The sequence below is a fragment of the Anomalospiza imberbis genome, unplaced genomic scaffold (genome assembly GCF_031753505.1).
Source record: "Anomalospiza imberbis isolate Cuckoo-Finch-1a 21T00152 unplaced genomic scaffold, ASM3175350v1 scaffold_145, whole genome shotgun sequence".
In the NCBI taxonomy this organism is placed as follows: Eukaryota; Metazoa; Chordata; class Aves; order Passeriformes; family Viduidae; genus Anomalospiza; species Anomalospiza imberbis.
The window spans coordinates 47,878-72,906 of record NW_027099780.1 but is presented as its reverse complement, the minus strand read 5'-3'; the positions used below and the strand labels follow the sequence as shown (position 1 = coordinate 72,906).

General features: G+C 64.8%; 1 protein-coding gene across 1 annotated transcript in view; it reads left to right on the top strand.

Annotated features, from left to right (window-relative positions):
- LOC137466159 (ryanodine receptor 1-like) overlaps positions 1 to 25,029 on the top strand; it is a gene marked incomplete at its 3' end in the record, with an annotated part of 73,758 nt that overhangs the window by 858 nt on the left and 47,871 nt on the right. Inside the window, 27 exon segments of the mRNA XM_068178014.1 lie at positions 546 to 651; positions 1,248 to 1,351; positions 1,790 to 1,873; positions 3,142 to 3,298; positions 4,239 to 4,389; positions 6,019 to 6,230; positions 7,319 to 7,493; positions 7,856 to 8,064; positions 9,210 to 9,590; positions 10,998 to 11,111; positions 12,436 to 12,543; positions 12,545 to 12,580; positions 12,582 to 12,598; positions 14,494 to 14,659; positions 14,751 to 14,837; positions 15,389 to 15,615; positions 16,625 to 17,220; positions 17,223 to 17,261; positions 17,264 to 17,631; positions 19,523 to 19,723; positions 20,137 to 20,248; positions 20,487 to 20,630; positions 21,319 to 21,592; positions 22,741 to 22,855; positions 22,929 to 23,061; positions 23,551 to 23,645; positions 24,327 to 24,462. Of these exon segments, the coding sequence (XP_068034115.1) occupies positions 546 to 651; positions 1,248 to 1,351; positions 1,790 to 1,873; positions 3,142 to 3,298; positions 4,239 to 4,389; positions 6,019 to 6,230; positions 7,319 to 7,493; positions 7,856 to 8,064; positions 9,210 to 9,590; positions 10,998 to 11,111; positions 12,436 to 12,543; positions 12,545 to 12,580; positions 12,582 to 12,598; positions 14,494 to 14,659; positions 14,751 to 14,837; positions 15,389 to 15,615; positions 16,625 to 17,220; positions 17,223 to 17,261; positions 17,264 to 17,631; positions 19,523 to 19,723; positions 20,137 to 20,248; positions 20,487 to 20,630; positions 21,319 to 21,592; positions 22,741 to 22,855; positions 22,929 to 23,061; positions 23,551 to 23,645; positions 24,327 to 24,462 (4,547 nt within the window).

The following is a 25,029-nucleotide window of genomic DNA, read 5'->3' as shown; positions in this document are numbered from 1 at the left end:
GGTTTGGGGGATGGAGGGGGGATTGGGACAGGGGTTTGGGGGATGGAGGGGGGATTGGGACAGGGTTTTGGGGGGTTTGGGGGATGGAGGGGGATTGGGACAGGGGTTTGGGGGATGGAGGTGGGATTGGGACAGGGTTTGGGGGGTTTGGGGGGATGGAGGGGGGATTGGGACAGGGTTTGGGGGGTTTGGGGGGATGGAGGGGGGATTAGGACAGGGTTTGGGGGGTTTGGGGGATGGAGGGGGGATTGGGACAGGGGTTTGGGGGGATGGAGGAAGGATTGGGACAGGGGTTTGGGGGGTTTGGGGGATGGAGGGGGGATTGGGACAGGGTTTTGGGGGATGGAGGTGGGATTGGAACAGGGGTTTGGGGGATGGAGGGAGGATTTGGACAGGGTTTTGGGGGGATGGAGGTGGGATTTGGGGAATTGGGACAGGGTTGGGGATGTTGGGGGGGTTTTCAGGGATGGAGATGGGATTGGGGGAATTGGGATAGGGTTTGGGGGTTTTGGGGGGTCCAACGCCCCCTTTTTCCCCCCCCCCAGATCGTGCTGCCCCCCACACCTGGAGCGCATCCGGGAGAAGCTGGCGGAGAACATCCACGAGCTCTGGGCCCTGACCCGCATCGAGCAGGGCTGGACCTACGGGCCTGTGAGTGGGGCACCCCAAAATCCCCCCTGGCCACCCCAAAATCCCCTGGAAACCCAATCCCCGTAATACCCCACCAAAACCCCCAAAGCCACCCTGAGCTCTGGGCCCTGACCCACATCGAGCAGGGCTGGACCTACTGGCCTGTGAGTGGGGCACCCCAAAATCGCCCCTGGGCACCCCCAAAATCCTTCATGATTCCAAAATCCCTCTCAGGAACCACAAAATCCCTTGGGAAACCCCAAAATCCCCCTGGGAACCCCAAAATCTCCCCCAGAAACCCCAAAAATCCCACCGGGGAACAACAAAATCCCCCAGGGAACCCCAAAATCCCCTCGGAGACCCCAAAACCCCCCATTTGGTGTCCTTTGGACGAGTCCCCAGATCGAGGTCCCTTTTTGGGCTCCCTAAATTGGGGTTGCCCCTTTTTGGGATCCCTTTTTGGGGTTCCCCAAGGTTTGGGTGCTTTTTGAGGTGATCCCGTGGGGTGCTTTTGGTGGATCCTTTGGGATTTTCCCCTTCTGGATCTGTTTTTGGGGGGTCCCTGGCTGGGCCGGGGGTGGTCCCGGTGGCTAGGAGGTGTTTTTGGGGTGCCCCAGGTCCGGGATGACGTGCAGCGCCTGCACCCCTGTTTGCTGAGCTTCCACAGCCTCCCCGAGCCCCGAGCGCGGCTACAACCTCCAGATGTCGGGGAGACCCTCAAGTAAGGGGGGGGACCGGGAAATTTGGGGGTCCCCCCCTTTTGGGGGACCCCTGGGAAAGGGGAAGTGGGTTTGGGGAGGAATCACCCCAAAATGGAGTGGGTTTGGGGTCCCCTCTGAGCCTGGGGGTGGTTTTGGGGGTCACCCCTCACCTCAGATTGGGGGGGTTTTGGGGTTCAGGTGGTTTTGGGGTCACCCCTCACCTCAGATTGGGGGGACTTTGGGGTTCGGGTGGTTTTGGGGTCACCCCTCACCTCAGGCTGGAGGGACTGCGGGGGGTTTGGGGTTCCCCCACTTTGGGGTGTCTCCCCAAAATAGGCTGGGTTTTGGGGTCCCCCCTCATCCTGAGCCCCCTGAGTTGGGGGTGCTGGATTTGGGGGTAGGGGGGCTTTGAGGAGGGGTCGGAGATTTGGGGGTGCTGATTTTTGGGGTGTCCCCAGGACTCTGCTGGCCCTGGGCTGCCACGTGGGGATGGCGGATGAGAAGGCTGAGGAGAACCTGAAGAAGATCAAACTGCCCAAAACGTGGGTTTGGGGGGGCTGGGAGGGGGTGGGGGGGTCCCCGTTGTGGGGGGTCCCTGTAGGGGATCCCCGTTTGAGGTCCCAGTCTGGGGGTCCTTATAAGAAACTCCCAGTTTGGGGACATCCCAGTCTGGGAAGTTGCAGTTTTGGGGTCCTGGAGGAGCTTCTGGAGGGTCTCCATGGGTTGGGGGGGGTCCCTCAGGTGCGTCCCCCCCATTCTTACCACGTCCAACAGGTCAAGGTTGGGTTGGGACGACCCCGTTGGGTTGGGATGTTCCCATTGGGTTGGGACGTTCCCATTGGGTTGGGATGTCCCCGTTGGGTTGGGACGTCCCCATTGGGTTGGGATGTTCCCATTGGGTTGGGATGTCCCGGTTGGGATGTCCCAGTTGGGTTGGGACGTCTCCGTTGGGTTGGGACGTTCCCATTGGGTTGGGATGTTCCCATTGGGTTGGGATGTCCCGGTTGGGATGTCCCAGTTGGGTTGGACGTCTCCGTTGGGTTGGGACGTTCCCATTGGGTTGGGATGTCCCGGTTGGGATGTCCCAGGTGGGTTGGGACGTCCCCATTGGGTTGGGATGTCCCGGTTGGGATGTCCCAGTTGGGTTGGGATGTCCCCGTTGGGTTGGGACGTTCCCATTGGGTTGGGACATCCCATTTGGGTTGGGATGTCCTTGTTGGGTTGGGATGCCCCAGTTGGGTTGGGACGTCCCCGTTGGGTTGGGATGTCCCGGTTGGGATGTCCCAGTTGGGTTGGGATGTCCCCGTTGGTTTGGACGTCCCCGTTGGGTTGGGATGCCCCAGTTGGGTTGGGACATCCCGGTTTGGACACCACAGAGGAGTTTGGGGTCCCCACGAGTGGGGGGAGCTCTGGGGGTCCCGGGGTGGTCCCACAGGTGTGTCCCCCTCCTCAGGTACACCATGTCCAACAGGTCAAGGTTGGGTTGGGACGTCCCCGTTGGGTTGGGACGTTCCATTGGGTTGGATGTCCCGGTTGGGATGTCCCAGTTGGGTTGGGATGCCCCAGTTGGGTTGGGATGTCCCAGTTGGGTTGAGATGTCCCAGTTGGGTTGGGATGTCCCAGCTGGGTTGGGATGCCCCAGTTGGGTTGGGATGTCCCAGCTGGGTTGGGATGCCCCAGTTGGGTTGGGACGTCCCGGTTTGGACACCACAGAGGAGTTTGGGGTCCCCACGAGTGGGGGGAGCTCTGGGGATCCCGGGGTGCCCCAGGGGGTCCCGGGGTGGTCCCACAGGTGTGTCCCCCTCCCCAGGTACACCATGTCCAACGGGTACAAGCCGGCGCCGCTGGACCTGTCTCACGTGCGGCTCACGCCGGCCCAGCTGACCCTGGTCGATCGCCTGGCCGAGAACGGCCACAACGTCTGGGCTCGGGACAGGGTCCAGCAGGGCTGGACCTACAGCACCACCAGGTGGGGACCCTGGGGACCCTCTGGGGACCCTCCGGGGACCCCAAACCCCACCGAGGGACCCCCACCCACCCCTGACCTCCCCAAAAACCCCCCTTGGCCCTGTGGTGTCACCGCCCTGTGTCCCCATGGCCGTGTCCACGTGTCCCCACACCTCTGGGGGTGTCCCCACACCCCTGAGCCCGCTGTCCCCGTGTCCCCACACCCCTGAGCCGCTGTCCCCGTGTCCCCACACCCCTGAGCCCACTGTCCCCGTGTCCCCACACCTCTGGGGGTGTCCCCGTGTCCCCACACCCCTGAGCCTGCTGTGTCCCCGTGTCCCCACACCTCTGAACCCGCTGTCCCCATGTCCCCACACCTCTGGGGGTGTCCCCGTGTCCCCACACCTCTGGGGGTGTCCCCACACCCCTGAGCCCACTGTCCCCGTGTCCCCACACCTCTGGGGGTGTCCCCGTGTCCCCACACCCCTGAGCCCACTGTCCCCGTGTCCCCACACCCCTGAGCCCGCTGTCCCCGTGTCCCCACACCTCTGGGGGTGTCCCCGTGTCCCCACACCCCTGAACCCACTGTCCCCATGTCCCCACACCCCTGAGCCCGCTGTCCCCGTGTCCCCACAGCTCTGGGGGTGTCCCCGTGTCCCCACACCCCTGAGCCCACTGTCCCCGTGTCCCCACACCTCTGGGGGTGTCCCCGTGTCCCCACACCCCTGAGCCCGCTGTCCCCGTGTCCCCACACCTCTGGGGGTGTCCCCGTGTCCCCACACCCCTGAGCCTGCTGTCCCCGTGTCCCCACACCCCTGAACCCGCTGTCCCCGTGTCCCCACACCCCTGAGCCCACTGTCCCCGTGTCCCCACACCCCTGAGCCCGCTGTCCCCGTGTCCCCACACCTCTGGGGGTGTCCCCGTGTCCCCACACCCCTGAGCCCGCTGTCCCCGTGTCCCCAGGACATCAAGAACAAGCGGAACCCGCGGCTGGTCCCCTACAACCTGCTGGACGAGGGGACAAAGGCCACCAACCGCGAGAGCCTGTGCCAGGCCGTGCGGACCCTGCTGGGCTACGGCTACAACATCGAGCCCCCCGACCAGGAGACGCGTGAGTGGGGCCAGGGACACTTTGGGGACACGTGGGAGCTGTTGGTACCTTTTGGGTGCCGTTTTTGGGGGTCTCTGTGTCCCGATTCGGGGTGCTGACCCCCCGTTCTCCCCCAGACTCTCAGGGTGTGCCCATGGGGGGTCCCGGCACCCCCGGCCGTGGCTGTTGGTGCTGTTTGGGCGCCGGTTTTCAATTTCCATGTCCCGTTTTTGGGTTTCCATGTCCCATTTTTGGGGTTCCATGTCCCATTTTTGGGGTTCCATGTCCCGCTTTGGGGTGCTGACGCCCCGTTCCCCCCCAGCCTCGCAGGGTGCAGCTCCCGGGGGTCCCCGCGCCCCCCGGCCGCGGCTGTTCCGGGCGGAGCGGGGCTCTCTGGGTGCAGTTTTTGGGGTTCCATGTCCCATTTTTGGGTTTCCATATCCCATTTTTGGGGTTCCATGTCCCGTTTTGGGGTGCTGACCCCCCGTTCCCCCCTAGCCTCACACGGTACAGTTCCGGGTGGAGCGGGGCTCTCTGGCTGCCGATTTTGGGCTCTCTGGGTGCAGTTTTTGGGGTTCCATGTCCCATTTTTGGGGTGCTGACCCCCCGTTCCCCCCCAGCCTCGCAGGGTGCGGCTCCCGGGGGTCCCCGCGCCCCCTGGCCGCGGCTGTTCCGGGCGGAGCGGGGCTCTCTGGGTGCAGTTTTTGGGGTTCCATGTCCCATTTTTGGGTTTCCATGTCCCATTTTTGGGGTTCCATGTCCCGTTTTGGGGTGCTGACCCCCCGTTCCTCCCCAGCCTCACACGGTACAGTTCCGGGTGGAGCGGGGCTCTCTGGGTGCAGTTTTTGGGCTCTCTGGGTGCCGATTTTGGGGTTCCATGTCCCATTTTTGGGGTGCTGACGCCCCGTTCCCCCCCAGCCTCGCAGGGTGCGGCTCCCGGGGGTCCCCGCGCCCCCCGGCCGTGGCTGTTCCGGGCGGAGCGGGGCTCTCTGGGTGCAGTTTTTGGGGTTCCATGTCCCATTTTTGGGTTTCCATATCCCATTTTTGGGGTTCCATGTCCCGTTTTGGGGTGCTGACGCCCCGTTCCCCCCCAGCCTCACACGGTGCAGTTCCGGGTGGAGCGGGGCTCTCTGGCTGCCAATTTTGGGCTCTCTAGGTGCAGTTTTTGGGGTTCCATGTCCCATTTTTGGGGTGCTGACGCCCCGTTCCCCCCCAGCCTCGCAGGGTGCAGCTCCCGGGGGTCCCCGCGCCCCCCGGCCGCAGCTGTTCTGGGTGAAGCGGGGCTCTCTGGGTGCAGTTTTTGGGGTTCCATGTCCCATTTTTGGGTTTCCATATCCCATTTTTGGGGTTCCATGTCCCGTTTTGGGGTGCTGACCCCCTGTTCCCCCCCAGCCTCACACGGTGCAGTTCCGGGTGGAGCGGGGCTCTCTGGCTGCCAATTTTGGGCTCTCTGGGTGCAGTTTTTGGGGTTCCATGTCCCATTTTTGGGGTGCTGACGCCCCGTTCCCCCCCAGCCTCGCAGGGTGCGGCTCCCGGGGGTCCCCGCGCCCCCCGGCCACAGCTGTTCTGGGTGAAGCGGGGCTCTCTGGGTGCAGTTTTTTGGGGTTCCATGTCCCATTTTTGGGGTGCTGACCCCCCGTTCCCCCCCAGCCTCGCAGGGTGCAGCTCCCGGGGGTCCCCGCGCCCCCCGGCCGCGGCTGTTCCGGGCGGAGCGGGGCTCAGCCGTGCGCAGCGGCCGCTGGTACTTCGAGTTCCAGGCGGTGACGGCCGGCGAGATGCGCGTGGGCTGGGCCCGGCCCGGGCTGCGCCCCGACACCGAGCTGGGCGCCGACGACATGGCCTTCGTGTTCAACGGGCACCGGGTGAGGCACGGGGACACCCCGAGGGGACACAGGGGACACACAGGGACACGGGGGGGACACGTGGGGACACCTGGGGACACGCAGGGACACGGAGGGGACACGTGGGGACACCTGGGGACACGCAGGGACACGGGGGGGACACGTGGGGACACCTGGGGACACATAGGGACATGGGGGGGACACGTGGGGACACGTGGGGACATGCAGGGACACTTGGGGACACGCAGGGACACTCAGGGATGTGTAGGGACAGGTGGGGACATAGGGGGACACGTGGGGACACCTGGGGACACGCAGGGACACTTGGGGACACGTGGGGACACCTGGGGACATGCAGGGACACTTGGGGACATGTGGGGACACCTGGGGACATGCAGGGACACTTGGGGACACGCAGGGACACTTGGGGACACGTGGGGACACGTGGGGACACGCAGGGACACTCAGGGATGTGTAGGGACAGGTGGGGACATAGGGGGACACGTGGGGACACCTGGGGACATGCAGGGACACTTGGGGACACGTGGGACACCTGGGGACATGCAGGGACACTTGGGGACACGCAGGGACACTTGGGGACACGTGGGGACACCTGGGGACACGCAGGGACACTCAGGGACGTGTAGGGACAGGTGGGGACATAGGGGGACACGTGGGGACACCTGGGGACATGCAGGGACACTTGGGGACACGCAGGGACACTTGGGGACACGTGGGGACACCTGGGGACACGCAGGGACACTCAGGGACGTGTAGGGACAGGTGGGGACATAGGGGGACATGTGGGGACACCTGGGGACACGCAGGGACACTTGGGGACATGCAGGGACACTCAGGGATGTGTAGGGACAGGTGGGGACATAGGGGAACACGTGGGGACACTTGGGGACACGCAGGGACACTTGGGGACACGCAGGGACACCCGGGGACACGTGGGGACACCTGGGGACACTCAAGAACCCCCTGAGTCCATTGGGACCTCTAGAGCCCATTGAGACATGTGACTCCCCAATGTCCCCATCACCCCAGGTCCCCCTGGGTCCCACTGTCACCTCCCTGTGACCCCCTGGTGTCCCCCGTGTCCCCAGGCCCAGCGGTGGCACGTGGGCGGCGAGTCCTTTGGCCGCTCGTGGCAAGCTGGGGACGTGGTGGGTTGCCTGATCGACCTGGGCGAGTGCCACATGAGCTTCACCCTCAACGGGGAGGTGCTGATCGGGGACGGCGGCTCCGAGGTGGCCTTCAGGGACTTCGAGGTGGCCGACGGTGAGGGGGGGGGCCCGGCCTGGGGGTCCCTGGGCTTGGTGACACCCCCCTGGTGTCACCTGGGGCTGGGAGATTTGGAGAGGAGGGGGGCCGGGTCTGGGGGCTTCAGAAATCGGACTGGGGGATCCAGGGATGGGTCTGGAGGCACCAGGGGTGGGTTTGGGGGCATCAGAATTGGGTCTGGGGGTGCCAGGGGTGGGTCTGGGGGCTTCAGGAATGAGTCTGGGGGCTCCAGGAATGTGTCTAGGGGCTCTGGGGGTGGGTCTGGAGTCTCTGGGGGTGGGTCTGGGGGTTCCAGGGATGGGTCTGGAGGCTCTGGGGTGGGTGGGGGTCCTGGTTCTGACTCCCCCCGTGCCCCCCAGGCTTTGTCCCCGTGTGCAGCCTGGGGCTGGGCCAGGAGGGCCACCTGAACCTGGGCCAGGACGTGGGCACGCTGCGCTACTTCGGCATCTGCGGCCTGCAGGAGGGCTACGAGCCCTTCGCCATCAACATGAAACGGCCCATCGCCCTCTGGTTCAGCCACAGCCTGCCCCAGTTCATCCCAGTGCCCCCTGAGCACCCCCAGCTCGAGGTGAGGGGTGGGGAGGGGTCCCTGGGGGGGGGGGGGTTTGGGGTCCCCATCGCCCTCTGGTTCAGCCACAGCCTGCCCCAGTTCATCCCAGTGCCCCCTGAGCACCCCCAGCTCGAGGTGAGGGGTGGGGAGGGGTCCCTGGGGGGGGTTTGGGGTCCCCATCGCCCTCTGGTTCAGCCACAGCCTGCCCCAGTTCATCCCAGTGCCCCCTGAGCACCCCCAGCTCGAGGTGAGGGGTGGGGAGGGGTCCCTGGGGGGGGGGGTTTGGGGTCCCCATCGCCCTCTGGTTCAGCCACAGCCTGCCCCAGTTCATCCCAGTGCCCCCTGAGCACCCCCAGCTCGAGGTGAGGGGTGGGGAGGGGTCCCTGGGGGGGGGTTTGGGGTCCCCATCGCCCTCTGGTTCAGCCACAGCCTGCCCCAGTTCATCCCAGTGCCCCCTGAGCACCCCCAGCTCGAGGTGAGGGGTGGGGAGGGGTCCCTGGGGAGGGGTTTGGGGTCCCCATCGCCCTCTGGTTCAGCCACAGCCTGCCCCAGTTCATCCCAGTGCCCCCTGAGCACCCCCAGCTCGAGGTGAGGGGTGGGGAGGGGTCCCTGGGGGTGGGGTTTTGGGGTCTCTGGGGGGGATTTGGGGTGTTAAGGGAATTCCTGAAAGTCCCCAAGTGTCCCCAGATCAGGGTGCCACCTATCCCTGGTGTGTGCCCCCATCCCCTGGGGGGGTTCTCTGTCCCCGAGTGTCCCCAAAACGGGGTGACACCTATGCTCTAGCGGATTCCCCATCCCTGAGTGTCCCAAACAGGGTGAAGTATCCCCAAAATGGGGCAAAGTGAACGAGTTGAAATGTCCCCAAAACGGGGTGAAGTGCCCCCAAAACGAGTTGAAATGTCCCCAAAATGGGGCGAAGTGTCCCAAAACGAGGTGAAATGTCCCCAAAACGAGTTGATGTGTCCCCAAAATGGGGTGAAGTGTCTCCAAAACGGGTTGAAGTGTCCCCAAAACGGGGTGAAATGTCCCCAAAACGGGGTGAATTCCCCCAAAACGGGGTGAAGTGCCCCCAAACCGAGTCCCACGCATCCCCGGCGGATCCCCCCTCCCTGCCCCCGCCCCAGCCCGTGTCCCCCCGGTGCCACCCGCGGTGTCCCCCGCAGGTGACCCGCCTGGACGGCACCGTGGACACCCCTCCGTGCCTGCGGCTGTCCCACCGCAGCACCGGGACCCCCGCGGCGCCCCCCGAGCTGCTGTTCCTGCGCCTCAGCCTCCCGGTGCAGTTCCACCCCACCTTCCGCTGCACCCCCGGGACCACCCCCCTGCCGCAGGCGCCCCCCCCGGAGCCCCCCGAGGATGTCACGGCCGAGCCCCTGTCCGAGTTCGAGCGGCTGCGGCGCTCGGCCGGGCCCCGCAGCGCCGAGGGCGACGAGGGCGCCGAGAAGGGACCCGCGGGGGGAGCCCCGGGGCGGCCCCCCGGATCAGCCCGGGGGGAGAACGAGAAGGACGCGACCACCGAGAAGAGCAAGACCAGGAGGGGGTGCGTGGGGTGGGGGGGCTGCAAAAGGGGGTGGCGGCCACTGCTAGGGGGTCCCCAATAACCCTGAGGGTCCCCAAAAGGGGGTGGGTGGGGTGGGGGCAGCAAAAGGGGGTGGCGGCCACTGCTGGGGGTCCCAATAACCCTGAGGGGCACCAAAAGGGGGTGGGTGGGGTGGGGGGCTGCAAAAGGGGGGTGGCGGCCACTGCTGGGGGGTCCCCAATAACCCTGAGGGTCCCCAAAAGGGGGTGGCGGCCACTGCTGAGGGGTCCCCAATAACCCTGAGGGTCCCCAAAAGGGGGTGGGTGGGGTGGGGGGCTGCAAAAGGGGGTGGTGGCCACTGCTGGGGGGTCCCCAATAACCCTGAGGGTCCCCAAAAGGGGGTGGGTGGGGTTTGGGGGGGTCCCTGAGGGGTCCCCAATCCCTGAGGATCCCCAAAAGGGGGGTGGCGGCCACTGCTGGGGGGTCCCCAATAACCCTGAGGGGCACCAAAAGGGGGTGGGTGGGGCTTGGGGGGTCCCTGAGGGGTCCCCAATCACTGAGGAGCCCCAAAAGGGGTGGTGGCCACTGCTGGGGGGGTCCCCAATAACCCTGAGGGTCCCCAAAAGGGGGGTGGCGGCCACTGCTGGGGGGTCCCCAATAACCCTGAGGGTCCCCAAAAAGGGGGTGGCGGCCACTGCTGGGGGGTCCCCAATAACCCTGAGGGTCCCCAAAAGGGGGTGGGTGGGGTGGGGGGCTGCAAAGGGGGTGGCGGCCACTGCTGGGGGGTCCCCAATAACCCCTGAGGGGCACCAAAAGGGGGTGGGTGGGGCTTGGGAGGGTCCCTGAGGGGTCCCCAATCACTGAGGAGCCCCAAAAGGGGGTGGTGGCCACTGCTGGGGGGTCCCCAATAACCGTGAGGGGCACCAAAAGGGGGGTGGGTGGAGCTTGGGGGGTCCCTGAGGGGTCCCCAATACCCGAGGATCCCCAAAAGGGGGTGGTGGCCACTGCTGGGGGGTCCCCAATAACCCTGAGGGTCCCCAAAAGGGGGTGGCGGCCACTGCTGAGGGGTCCCCAATAACCCTGAGGGTCCCCAAAAGGGGGTGGGTGGGGTGGGGGGCTGCAAAAGGGGGTGGCGGCCACTGCTGGGGGGTCCCCAGTAACCCTGAGGGTCCCCAAAAGGGGGTGGGTGGAGCTTGGGGGGTCCCTGAGGGGTCCCCAATCCCCAAGGATCCCCAAAAGGGGGTGTCAGCCATCGCTGGGGGGTCCCCAATAACCCTGAGGGTCCCCAAAAGGGGGTGGCACACATCCTTGGGGGGGGTCACTGAACATCCCCAGTCTGGCAGTTAAGGGTGTAGAGGGGTTCCTGGGGGTCCCGGAGGGTCCCCAAAGTGGGGTGACACCCCCCGTGTGCCCCCCAGGTTCCTGTTTCAAGGGCCGGAAGACGCCGTTCACGCCCCCCCCCGCGCCCCCTCCCGTGCCCCGGCTGGAGGAGGACGTGGTGCCCGACGAGCGCGACGACCCCGAGGTCATCATGAACACCACCACGGTACGGGACCCCCCAAAGCCCCCAAACCCCAAAATCCCCCAAACCCCGAGGTCATCATGAGCACCACCACGGTACGGGACCCCCCAAAACCCCCCCAACCCCAAAATCCCCCGAACCCCGAGGTCATCATGAACACCACCACGGTACGGGACCCCCCAAAACCCCCCCAACCCCAAAAATCCCCCGAACCCCGAGGTCATCATGAACACCACCATGGTACGGGACCCCCCACAACCCCCCAACCCCAAAATCCCCCAAACCCCGAGGTCATCATGAACACCACCACGGGACCCCCGGGACCCCCTGAAAACACCCTGTGCCTGTCCCCATGTCCCTGAGGCTGTCCCTGACCCTGTCCCCATGTCCCTGTCCCCATGTCCCCATGTCCTCTGTCCCTGTCCCCTGACCGTGTCCCCATGTCCCTGACCCTGTCCCCGTGTCCTCTGTCCCTGAGGCTGTCCCTGACGCTTTCCCCCTGTCCCTGACCCTGTCCCCATGTCCCTGTCCCCATGTCCCCATGTCTCTGACCCTGTCCCCCTGTCCCCATGTCCCTGTCCCCATGTCCCCATGTCCCCTGTCCCCATGTCCCTGTCCCCATGTCCCCATGTCCCTGACCCTGTCCCCATGTCCCCTGTCCCCATGTCCCTGTCCCCATGTCCCCATGTCTCTGACCCTGTCCCCCTGTCCCCATGTCCCTGTCCCCATGTCCCCATGTCCCCTGTCCCCATGTCCCTGTCCCCATGTCCCCATGTCCCTGACCCTGTCCCCATGTCCCCTGTCCCCATGTCCCTGTCCCCATGTCCCCATGTCCCTGACCCTGTCCCAGTGTCCCTGACCCTGTCCCCATGTCCCTGTCCCCATGTCCCTGACCCTGTCCCAGTGTCCCTGACCCTGTCCCCATGTCCCTGACCCTGTCCCCATGTCCCTGTCCCCATGTCCCCATGTCCCTGACCCTGTCCCCATGTCCCTGATCCTATCCCAGTGTCCCTGACGCTGTCCCCATGTCCCTGTCCCCATGTCCCCATGTCCCTGACCCTGTCCCCATGTCCCTGACCCTGTCCCAGTGTCCCTGACGCTGTCCCCATGTCCCTGTCCCATGTCCCCATGTCCCTGACCCTGTCCCCATGTCCCTGACCCTGTCCCAGTGTCCCTGACGCTGTCCCCATGTCCCTGTCCCCATGTCCCCATGTCCCTGACCCTGTCCCAGTGTCCCTGATGCTGTCCCCATGTCCTGTCCCCATGTCCCCATGTCCCTGACCCTGTCCCCATGTCCCTGCCCCTGTCCCCATGTCCCTGACCCTGTCCCCGTGTCCCCTGTCCCCAGTACTACTACTCGGTGCGGCTGTTTGCGGGCCAGGAGCCGGGCAGTGCCTGGGTGGGCTGGGTCACCCCCCACTTCCACCAGCACGACCCCGACTTCGAGCTGGGCCGCTGTGCGCAGCGTCACCGTCACCATGGGCGACGACCGCAGGCAACGTGCACGACAGGTACCCCACAGGGAGCGCCGGGGGACCCCAAAGACACCCCAAAATGGGACCCCAAAGAGACCCCAAATGGGATCCCAAAGAGACCCCAAATGGGACACCAAAGGGACCCCAAACGGGACCCCAAATGGGATGCCAAAGGGACCCCAAAAGGGACGCCAAAGAGACCCCAAATGGGACACCAAAGACACCCCAAAATGGGACCCCAAAGAGACCCCAAATGGGACGCCAAAGGGACCCTAAAAGGGACGCCAAAGAGACCCCAAATGGGACCCCCAAGACACCCCAAAAGGGACGCCAAAGGGACCCCAAATGGGACCCCAAGGAGACCCCAAATGGGATGCCAAAGGGACCCCAAACGGGATGCCAAAGGGACCCCAAATGGGACCCCAAAGAGACCCCAAATGGGACCCCAAAGACACCCCAAAGAGACCCCAAATGGGACACCAAAGGGACCCCAAAATGGGACCCCAAAGACCCCAAATGGGACGCCAAAGGGACCCCAAATGGGATGCCAAAGACACCCCAAAACGGGACCCCCAAAGAGACCCCAAATGGGATGCCAAAGGGACCCCAAATGGGACCCCAAAGACACCTCAAAGAGACCCCAAATGGGACCCCAAAGAGACCTCAAATGGGACCCCAAAGACACCCCAAATGGGACCCCCAAAGGGACCCCAAACGGGACCCCAAATGGGACGCCAAAGGGACCCCAAAAAGGACGCCAAAGAGACCCCAAATGGGACCCCAAAGACACCCCAAATGGGACCCCAAAGGGACCCCAAACGGGACCCCAAATGGGACGCCAAAGGGACCCCAAAAAGGACGCCAAAGAGACCCCAAATGGGACCCCAAAGACACCCCAAAATGGGACCCCAAAGACAACCCAAATGGGACGCCAAAGGGACCCCAAACGGGACCCCAAGGAGACCCCAAAAAGGACGCCAAAGGGACCCCAAAAGGGACGCCAAAGAGACCCCAAATGGGACCCCAAAGAGACCCCAAATGGGACGCCAAAGGGACCCCAAAAGGGACCCCAAAGAGACCCCAAATGGGACCCCAAAGACACCCCAAATGGGACCCCAAAGGGACCCCAAACGGGACCCCAAATGGGACGCCAAAGGGACCCCAAATGGGACCCCAAAGACACCCCAAAAGGGACGCCAAATGGACCCAAAACGGGACCCCAAAGAGACCCCAAATGGGACCCCAAAGAGACCCCAAATGGGACCCCAAAGACACCCCAAATGGGATGCCAAAGGGACCCCAAATGGGACCCCAAGGAGACCCCAAATGGGATGCCAAAGGGACCCCAAACGGGACCCCAAGGAGACCCCAAATGGGACGCCAAAGGGACCCCAAATGGGACCCCAAAGGGACCCCAAATGGGACCCCAAAGAGACCCCAAATGGGATGCCAAAGGGACCCCAAATGGGACGCCAAAGGGACCCCAAATGGGACCCCAAAGGGACCCCAAACGGGACCCCAAATGGGACGCCAAAGGGACCCCAAATGGGACCCCAAAGACACCCCAAAAGGGACCCCTAAGCACAATCCCTAAATGGCACCCTAAAGGGACCCCAAAAGGGACCCTGAAATGGGATCCCTAAATGTGACCTCAAACAGGACCCCAAAGGGACCCCAAAGAGGATCCCCAAATGGGATCCCAAGGGGACCCCAGATGGGACCCCAAAGGGACCCCAAAGAGGACCCCAAATGGGACCCCAAACAGGGCAACTGTCCCATGGTCTGGGGGTATTTTTGGGGGGGGGTCTCACCCCCTTTTTCCCCTCAGCATCAAGCACAGCAACTGCTGCATGGTGTGGGGTTTAAGTAGGGGAGGGGTCCATGGTCTGGGGGTATTTTGGGGGAGGGTCTCACCCCCTTTTCCCCCCCAGCATCAAGCGCAGCAACTGCTACATGGTGTGGGGGGGGGAGTTTGCGACCCCCACCCAGCAGGCCAGGGTGTCCCACACTGACCTGGTCATCGGCTGCCTGGTGGACCTGGCCACGGGGCTCATGACCTTCACGGCCAACGGCAAAGAGATCAACACCTTCTTCCAGGTGAGCTGGAACCCCCCCCCGACCCCTCCCCAGGTGAGGTGTGGGGGTCCCAGCCCACCCCGGGGGTCTCACAGCAGCGCCGTGCCCGCAGGTGGAGCCCAACACCAAACTGTTCCCGGCGGTGTTCGTGCAGCCCACCACCCAAAATGTGCTCCAGTTCGAGCTGGGCAAGCTCAAGGTAATGACTGGGACCCCCACCAGGTGGGTGGTGGGGTATGGGACCCCCGAGACCCCCCCAAAACCCCAAACCCCGAGGTCATTATGAAGACCATCCACAGTATGGGACCCCTGAGACGCCTCCAAAACCCCCCCGAGACCACCCCTGCACCCCCAAACCCCCAAACCCCGAGGTCATCATGAACACCACCCCTGGTATGGGACCTCTGAGACCCCCCTGAAAATCCCAAAACCCCCCCAAGACCACCCCTGCACCCCCAAACCCCCAAACCCCGAGGTCATCATGAACACCACCCCTGGTATGGGACCTCTGAGACCCCCCGAAAATCCCAAAACCCCCCAGACCCCAAGGTCATCGTTGAGAGGGAAGATATTGGGGGGTGGGGAGGGGCTGGGGCGACAACTGGGAGCACTGGTGAGGTGGTGAAGGGGATGCGAGGTGGAACAAGGACGACTTGGGGCAGATCTCTGGGGTCTGCAGGGTGACCCAAGAGGAACTTGGTGCCGGGGGTCTCTGGGGGTCCCCCTGACAGCCCCATGTCACCCCCCCAGAACATCATGCCCATCTCGGCGGCCATGTTCAGCAGCGAGCGGCAGAACCCGGCCCCGCAGTGTCCACCCCGGCTGGTCATCCAGCAGCTGACCCCGGTCACCTGGAGCCGCATGCCCACCGAGTACCTGGCCGTGGAGAGCGCCCGGCTGGGCGAGCGCCAGGGCTGGGCCGTGGAGTGCTCCGAGCCCCTGCAGATGATGGCCCTGCACATCCCCGAGGAGGACAGGTGGGGACCCCCGGGGACACCCAGGGCACCCCCAGCCTTGGGGGGTCCTGTCCCACGGGGTCCCAGCCCCAGGGGGCCTTGGGGGTCTCACCCCAGGGGTCTCATCCCCAGGAGACCTTGGGGGTCCCATCCCAGAAGGTCATGGGGTGCTCTCCCCTGGGGTCTCATCCTAAGGGTCTCAGCCCCAGGAGACCTTGGGGTCCCATCCCAGGGGTCTCATCCCCAGGAGACCTTGGGGGTCCCATCCCAGAAGGTCATGGGGTGCTCTCCCCTGGGGTCTCATCCCAAGGGTCCCATCCCAGAAGGTCATGAGGTGCTCTCCCCTGGGGTCTCATCCCAAGGGTCCCAGCCCCAGGAGATTGTGGGGTCCCATCCCAGGGGTCTCATCCCCAGGAGACCTTGGGGGTCCCATCCCAGGGATCTCATCCCCAGGAGACCTTGGGGGTCCCATCCCAGGGGTCTCATCCCCAGGAGACCTTGGGGGTCCCATCCCAGGGGTCTCATCCCCAGGAGACCTTGGGGGTCCCATCCCAGAGGGTGATGGGGTGCTCTCCCCTGGGGTCTCATCCCCAGGGGTCCCCTCCCCAGGGGACCGTGGGATTTTCACCCCAGAAGTCCAATCCCCAGGAGACCTTGGGGTCCCATCTCAGGGGGACATGGGGTCCTGTCCCACGGGGTCTCATCTCAGACATCCCATCCCCAGGACAATTACCCCAAAAGTCCCATCCCCAGGAGACCTTGGGGTCTCACCCCAAAAGTGTCACCCCCAGGAGATCGTGGGGTCCCATCCCAAAAGTCCCAGCCCCAGGAGAGCTTGGGCTTCCATCCCAGGGGGACATGGGGTCCTTTCCCCTGGGGTCTCATGCCAGGGGTCCCACCCCATGTCCCCCTACCCTGAACCCCATTTCCCACCCTCCCATGGGTCCCACCCCGTGTCCCCCCATTCCCTGTCCCCCCCAGGGGTCCCACCCCATGGACCCCCCCCACCCTGACCCCCATTTCCCCGCAGGTGCATCGACATCCTGGAGCTGTGGGAGCGCGAGGACCTGCTGCAGTTCCAGTGCCACACGCTGCGGCTCTACTGCGCCGTGTGCGCGCTGGGCAACAACCGCGTGGCCCACGCCCTCTGCAGCCACGTGGACCAGGCCCAGCTGCTCTTCGCCATCGAGAGCCCCGAGCTGCCGGGACCGCTGCGGGCCGGCTACTACGACCTGCTGCTAGCCATGCACCTGGACGCGGCGCAGCGCGCCCGCTCCTCCATGAGCGCCGAGTTCATCGTGCCCATCACCGAGGCCACGCGCGCCATCGCGCTCTTCCCCGACGGCGGGCGCTGCCCGGGACCCCCGGGCGTGGGGCCCAGCGCCTGCCTGAGACCCCAGCCCCATTTCTCGGAGCCCTGCTTCATCCGCGCCGCGGGCGGCGGCGGGCGGGCGCCGCTCAGCCCGGCCATCCCGCTGGACGAGCTGGGCGCCAAGGCCATGCGCATGCTGGCCGAGGCGGTGGCCGGCGGGGGCCCCCACGCCCGGGACCCCGTGGGGGGCAGCGTGGAGTTCCAGTTGGTGCCGGTGCTCAAACTGGTGTCGGCGCTGCTGGCGGTGGGCGCGCTGGGGACGGCGACGTGCGGCGCGTGCTCCGCATGATCGAGCCCGCGTCTTCGGGGACGGCGAGGGACGGCGGGAGGAAGAGGAGGAGGAGGAGGAGGAAGAGGAGGAGGGGGTGAAGGCCATCGAGGCTGGCGAGGAGGAGGAGGAGGAGGAGGAAGATGAGGAGGCGAGGAGGAAAAAGGCCATGGAGGCTGGAGAGCTGGAGGAGGAGGAGGAGGAGGAGGAGGAAGAAGTGAGGAGGAGGAAGGCCATCGAGGCTGGAGAGCTGCAGGAGGAGGAGGAGGATGAGGAGGAGGCCAGGAGGACGAAGGCCATTGAGGCCGGGGAGGTGCAGGAGGAGGAGGAGGAGAAGGAGGAAGAGCTGGAGGAGGGGCTGCTGCAGATGAAGCTGCCGGAGTCGGTCAAGCTGCAGGTGAGGGCGGGGCTGCGGGGGGACAGGGATGGGGGTTGCGTCCCCTCGCTGTCCCCTCTCCGTGTCCACCGCATGTCCCCTCCCTGGGCTCTCCTTCCCAGTGTCCTTGTCCCTTCCCGGGAGTCCATGTCCCCATCTCCAGTCCCCAGTGATGTCCTGGGGTCCCCATCCCCACGGTGTCCCCAGTGTCCCCCATCTCCCCAGTGTCCCTGTGTCCCTGATGTCCCTGATATCCCTTATGTCCCCAACTCCCTCATGTCCCCGATGACTCTGACGTCCCCGATGTTCCTGTGTCCCCAGTGTCCCCATGTCCCTCTGTCCCAATGCCCCCATGTCCCTGATGTCCCCGATGTCCTCGATGTCCCTGTGTCCCCAATGTCCCCATGTCCCTGTGTCCCTAACGCCCCCATGTTCCCAATGTCCCTGACGTCCCTGACGTCCCTGATGTCCCCGATGTCCCCGATGTCCCTGATGTTCCTGTGTCCCCAATGTCCCTGTGTCCCTAACGCCCCCATGTTCCCGATGTCCCCGATGTCCCTGACGTCCCTGATGTCCCTGATGTCCCCGATGTCCCTGATGTCCCTGTGTCCCCAATGTCCCCATGTCCCTGTGTCCCTAACGCCCCCATGTTCCCGATGTCCCTGACGTCCCTGATGTCCCTGACGTCCCTGATGTCCCCGATGTCCCTGATGTCCCCGATGTCCCCAATGTCCCCATGTCCCTGTGTCCCTAACGCCCCCATGTTCCCAATGTCCCTGACGTCCCTGACGTCCCTGATGTCCCCGATGTCCCCGATGTCCCTGATGTTCCTGTGTCCCCAATGTCCCCAATGTCCCTGTGTCCCTAATGCCCCCATGTTCCCAATGTCCCTGACGTCCCTGACGTCCCTGATGTCCCTGATGTCCCCGATGTCCCTGACGTCCCTGATGTCCCTGATGTCCCCGATGTCCCTGATGTCCCTGTGTCCCCAATGTCCCCATGTCCCTGTGTCCCTAATGCCCCCATATTCCCGATGTCCCTGATGTCCCTGACGTCCCCGATGTCCCTGATGTCCCTGACGTCCCCGATGTCCCCGATGTCCCTGATGTCCCCGATGTCCCTGATGTCCCTGATGTTCCTGTGTCCCCAATGTCCCCATGTCCCTGTGTCCCTAATGCCCCCATGTTCCCGATGTCCCTGACGTCCCTGATGTCCCCGATGTCCCCGATGTCCCTGATGTTCCTGTGTCCCCAATGTCCCTGTGTCCCTAATGCCCCCATGTCCCTGACGTCCCCGATGTCCCCGATGTCCCTGATGTCCCCGATGTCCCCGATGTCCCTGATGTTCCTGTGTCCCCAATGTCCCCATGTCCCTGTGTCCCTAATGCCCCCATGTTCCCAATGTCCCTGATGTCCCTGACGTCCCTGACGTCCCTGACGTCCCTGATGTCCCTGATGTCCCCGATGTCCCTGACGTCCCTGATGTCCCCGATGTCCCCGATGTCCCTGATGTCCCTGTGTCCCCAATGTCCCCATGTCCCTGTGTCCCTAATGCCCCCATGTTCCCGATGTCCCCGATGTCCCTGACGTCCCTGATGTCCCCGATGTCCCCGATGTCCCTGATGTCCCTGATGTCCCCGATGTTCCCGATGTCCCTGATGTCCCCGATGTCCCCGTGTCCCCATGTCCCTGTGTCCCTAATGCCCCCATGTTCCCGATGTCCCTGACGTCCCTGATGTCCCCGATGTCCCCGATGTCCCTGATGTCCCTGTGTCCCCAATGTCCCCATGTCCCTGTGTCCCTAATGCCCCCATGTTCCCGATGTCCCCGATGTCCCTGACGTCCCTGATGTCCCTGATGTCCCCGATGTCCCCGATGTCCCTGATGTCCCCGATGTCCCCGTGTCCCCGCAGATGTGCCACCTGCTGCAGCACCTGTGCGAGCGGGAGCTGCAGCACCGCGTGGAGGCCATCGTGGCCTTCTCGGAGCGCCACGTGCAGCGGCTGCAGCGGGACCAGCGGCGCCGCTACGGCCGCCTGATGCGGGCGCTGACCATGTCGGCCGCAGAGACCGCCCGGCGCACCCGCGAGTTCCGCTCGCCCCCGCAGGAGCAGGTGGGGACAGCGCGGGGACACTGTGGGGACAGAGCGGGGACAGGGTGGGGACAGAGTGGGGACAGAGTGGGGACAGCGTGGGGACAGAGCGGGGACAGTGTGGGCACAGCATGGGGACAGCGCGGGGACACTGCAGGGACATGGTAGGGATGGCATGGGGACACAGCCTTGGGTGGGAGACCAGGGATGTGTGTGTGACACCGTGGGGACAGCATGGGGACACTGCAGGGACACCTTGGGGACACCGCTGGGGACACAGCCTTGGGTGGGAGAACAGAGATGTCCTGCCATGTCCCCGTGTCCCCGTGTCCCCGTGTCCCCGTGTCCTGCCGTGTCCCCGTGTCCCCGTGTCCCCATGTCCCCGTGTCCCCGTGTCCCCATGTCCCCATGTCCCCGTGTCCCCGTGTCCCCAGATCAACATGCTGATGCAGTACAAGGGAGGGGCGGAGGATGAGGAGTGTCCGGTGCCTGGGGACATCCGGGACGAGCTGCTGGACTTCCACAATGACCTGCTGGCCCACTGCGGTGAGGGGGGGACAGGGACACCCCCTGGGCTTGGGGACACCCCCTTGGATATGGGGAAACCCCCTGGGTGTGGGGACACCCCCAGGGGAACTGGGATCTCCCCAGTGGAACTGGGACCCCCATTCTGGGACCCCAGAGACCCCTGGGAGCACAGGGACTCCCATCCAGGGACCCTGAGGCCCCCCCTTGGGGACACGGGGACACCGGGACGCCCCTGTGACACCCCCGTGTCCCCCAGGCGTTGAGCTGACGGAGGAGGAAGAGGAGGAGGAGGAGGAGACGTCGCTGCGGCAGCGGCTGCTGGGGCTGGTGCAGAAGGTGGTGGGGGTCCGGGGCCCCCCCAAGGAGGAGGAGACCCCCCCCGAGGAGCCCCCGGTGCCCAGTAAGGAGGGGGACAGGGCGGTGGGGACAGGGACAGTCGGCTGTGTCCAGGACACGGCCAAGGTGGCATCAGGGTGACACACAAGGTGTCCCCAAAGAGTTGGCCAAGGTGTCCCCAAGGAGTTGGCCAAGGTGTCCCCAAGGTGCCAACCAAGATGTCACCAGGACACAGCGAAATTGTCCCCAAGGCGCTGGCCAAGGTGTCCCCAAGGTGGCAGCGCTGCAGGAGCTGATCTGGCAGACCATGGGGCACTGGAGTCACTGTGTCCCCAATGTCCCCAATGTCCCCAATGTCACCAATGTCCCCATTGTCCCCAATGTCCCCAATGTCCCCAGTGTCCCCGATGTCCCCAGTGTCCCTGATGTCCCCACTGTCCCCATTGTCCCCAGGCACGCTGCAGGAGCTGATCTCACAAACCATGGTGCACTGGGCCCAGGAGTCACAGTGTCCCCAATGTCCCCAATGTCCTCAGTGTCCCCAGTGTCCCCAGTGTCCTTAGTGTCCGTGTTTGTCCCCAATGCCAGGCACGCTGCAGGAGCTGATCTCACAAACCATGGTGCACTGGGCCCAGGAGTCACTGTGTCCCCAATGTCCCCAATGTCCCCAATGTCCCCAATGTCCCCATTGTCCCCAATATCCCCAATGTCCCCAGTGTCCCTGATGTCCCCCCTGTCCCCATTGTCCCCAGGCACGCTGCAGGAGCTGATCTCGCAGACCATGGTGCACTGGGCCCAGGAGTCGTTCATCCAGAGCCCGGCGCTGGTCCGGGCCATGTTCAGCCTGCTGCACCGACAGTACGATGCGCTGGGCGAGCTGGGCCGGGCCTTGCCCAAGGCTTACGCCATCAGTGCCACCTCGGTGCCCGACACCACGGCCCTGCTCGAGTGCCTGGGCCAGATCCGCTCGCTGCTCATCGTGCAGATGGGCCCCGAGGAGGAGAACCTCATGATCCAGAGCATCGGGTGCGTGGGACTCTCTCGGTCCTCCTGTGTCCCCCTGTGTCCTCCTTGTGTCCTCCTTGTGTCCTCTCTGTGTCCTCCTTGTGTCCCCCTGTGTCCTACTTGTGTCCTTCTGTGTCCCCCTGGGTCCTCTCTGTGTCCTCCTTGTGTCCTCCTGTGTCCCCCTGTGTCCTCCTTGTGTCCTCTCTGTGTCCTCCTTGTGTCCCCCTGTGTCCTGCTTGTGTCCTTCTGTGTCCCCCTGGGTCCTCTCTGTGTCCTCCTTGTGTCCTTCTGTGTCCCCCTGGGTCCTCTCTGTGTCCTCCTTGTGTCCTTCTGTGTCCCCCTGGGTCCTCTCTGTGTCCTCCTTGTGTCCCTCTGTGTCCCTCTGGGTCTTTTCTGGGTCACCCTGTGTCCTCTCTGGGTCACCCTGTGTCCTCCTTGTGTCCCCCTGTGTCCTCTCTGGGTCACCCTGTGTCCTCCTTGTGTCCCCCTGTGTCCTCTCTGGGTCACTCTGTGACCTCCTGTGTCACCCTTGTGTCCCGCTGTGTCCTCCTTGTGTCCCCCTGTGTCTTCTCTGGGTCACCCTGTGTCCTCCTTGTGTCCCTCTGTGTCCTCCTTGTGTCCTTCTTTGTGTCCCCATGTCCTCCTGTGTCACCCTTGTGTCCCGCTGTGTCCTCCTTGTGTCACCCTGTGTCCCCATACAAGTCACCCCCAGTCCCTATCCAGCACCCTGAGAACCCCCTGAGCACCCCAAATCTCCCTCTAAATCCCCAAAATCTGCCCCTGAACACCCCCTAACCCCCCAAACCCCCCAAATCTGCCCCTGAACACCCCATAACCCCCCCAACCCCCCTAAATCTGCCCCTGAACACCCCCTAACCCCCCAAACTCCCAAAATCTGCCCCTGAACACCCCATAACCCCCCCAACCCCCCTAAAATCTGCCCCTGAACACCCTCTAACCCCCCCAACCCCCCTAAATCTGCCCCTGAACACCCCCTAACCCCCCAAACTCCCAAAATCTGCCCCTCAACACCCCATAACCCCCCCAACCCCCCAAAATCTGCCCCTGAACACCCCCTAACCCCCCCCAAACCCCCCAAATCTCTCCCTGAGCACCCCATAACCCCCTCCCAGCCCCCCAGGTCGGTGACCCCCCCTGTGCCCCCCCAGGAACATCATGAACAACAAGGTGTTCTACCAGCACCCCAACCTGATGCGGGCTCTGGGCATGCACGAGACCGTGATGCAGGTGATGGTCAGCGTGCTGGGCGGTGGCGAGTCCAAGGTGAGCCCCCACTCCCGGGTACCCCCCTAGGGACCCCTCCCCGGAGCTCCCCTGACCCCCCGGTGCCCCCCAGGAGATCCGCTTCCCCAAGATGGTGACCAACTGCTGCCGCTTCCTCTGCTACTTCTGCCGCATCAGCCGCCAGAACCAGCGCTCCATGTTCGACCACCTGGGCTACCTGCTGGAGAACAGCGGCATCGGGCTGGGTGAGACACCCCAAAACCCTCCCGGGACCCCCTCCGTGTCCCCAGTGCCACCCCTGTCCCCTCCCTGCCATTCCCACCTGGGCTACCTGCTGGAGAACAGCGGCATCGGGCTGGGTGAGACACCCCAAAACCCTCCCGGGACCCCCTCCGTGTCCCCAGTGCCACCCCTGTCCCCTCCCTGCCATTCCCACCTGGGCTACCTGCTGGAGAACAGCGGCATCGGGCTGGGTGAGACACCCCAAAACCCTCCCGGGACCCCCTCCGTGTCCCCAGTGCCACCCCTGTCCCCTCCCTGCCACCCCCTGTCCCCTCCCTGCCATCCCCACCTGGGCTCTCACCACCCCCTGGTACTCCCTGCCACCCCTCCTTGTCACCTCTGTCCCCTCCAGTCCTCTTGGGGGGTCCTTTAGGACACCTTGAAGTTGGGGGGGGGTCTCTGCCCCCCCACTCTGTCCCCCGGTGTCCCCTGATGTCCCCGTTGTCCCCAAGGCATGCAGGGCTCCACCCCCCTGGACGTGGCGGCCGCGTCCGTCATCGACAACAACGAGCTGGCGCTGGCCCTCAAGGAGCAGGACCTGGAGAAGGTGGGGACAGCCCCGTGTCCCCTCCGTGTCCCCTGATGTCCCCCCATGACCCTCTGTGTCCCCTGATGTCCCCTGATGTCCCCTGGTGTCCCCGGGTGTCCCCTGGGGCAGGTGGTGACCTACCTGGCGAGCTGCAGAGCTGCCTGGCGCTGCTGTACCCCAAAACCCTCTGTGTCCCTCCATGTCCCCCGTGTCCCCCCGTGTCCCCTGATGTCCCCTGATGTCCCCTGGTGTCCCCGGGTGTCCCCTGGGGCAGGTGGTGACCTACCTGGCGAGCTGCAGACCTGCCTGGCGCTGCTGTACCCCAAAACCCTCTGTGTCCCTCCATGTCCCCCGTGTCCCCCCGTGTCCCCTGATGTCCCCTGATGTCCCCTGGTGTCCCCGGGTGTCCCCTGGGGCAGGTGGTGACCTACCTGGCGAGCTGCAGAGCTGCCTGGCGCTGCTGTACCCCAAAACCCTCTGTGTCCCTCCATGTCCCCCGTGTCCCCTGATGTCCCCTGATGTCCCCTGATGTCCCCGGGTGTCCCCTGGGGCAGGTGGTGACCTACCTGGCGAGCTGCAGAGCTGCCTGGCGCTGCTGTACCCCAAAACCCTCTGTGTCCCTCCATGTCCCCCGTGTCCCCTGATGTCCCCTGATGTCCCCTGATGTCCCCTGGTGTCCCCGGCTGTCCCCTGGGGCAGGTGGTGACCTACCTGGCGAGCTGTGGGCTGCAGAGCTGCCCCATGCTGCTGGCCAAGGGCTACCCCGACATCGGCTGGAACCCCTGCGGGGGGGAGAAGTACCTGGACTTCCTGCGCTTCGCCGTCTTCGTCAACGGTGAGAGACCCCGGCTGTCCCCCAGGTGTCCCCCAGGTGTTCCCCAGGTGTCCCCAGGTCCCCTTAAGGGGGTCCCCACGTCCCCCTCTGCCCCCCCTGGCAGCACTGCCTCGACTTCCTGTGCTTTGCCATCTTTGTCACTGGTGAGAGACCCCCGAGTGTCCCCCAGGTGTCCTCCAGGTGTCCCTCAGGTGTCCCCCTGTCCCCTTCTGTCCCTTTTAGGGGTCCCTGTGACTTTGGGGGCCCTGATCCCCAGGGGAGAGCGTGGAGGAGAACGCCAACGTGGTGGTGCGGCTGCTGATCCGGGACTCCCCGTTTTAGGGGTTTTAGGGATTTTTTGGGTTTGTGTTTTGGGAATTCTGGGGTGTCCCTGTGACTTTGGGGGCCCTGATCCCCAGGGGAGAGCGTGGAGGAGAACGCCAACGTGGTGGTGCGGCTGCTGATCCGGGACTCCCCGTTTTAGGGGTTTTAGGGATTTTTTGGGTTTGTGTTTTGGGAATTCTGGGGTGTCCCTGTGACTTTGGGGGCCCTGATCCCCAGGGGAGAGCGTGGAGGAGAACGCCAACG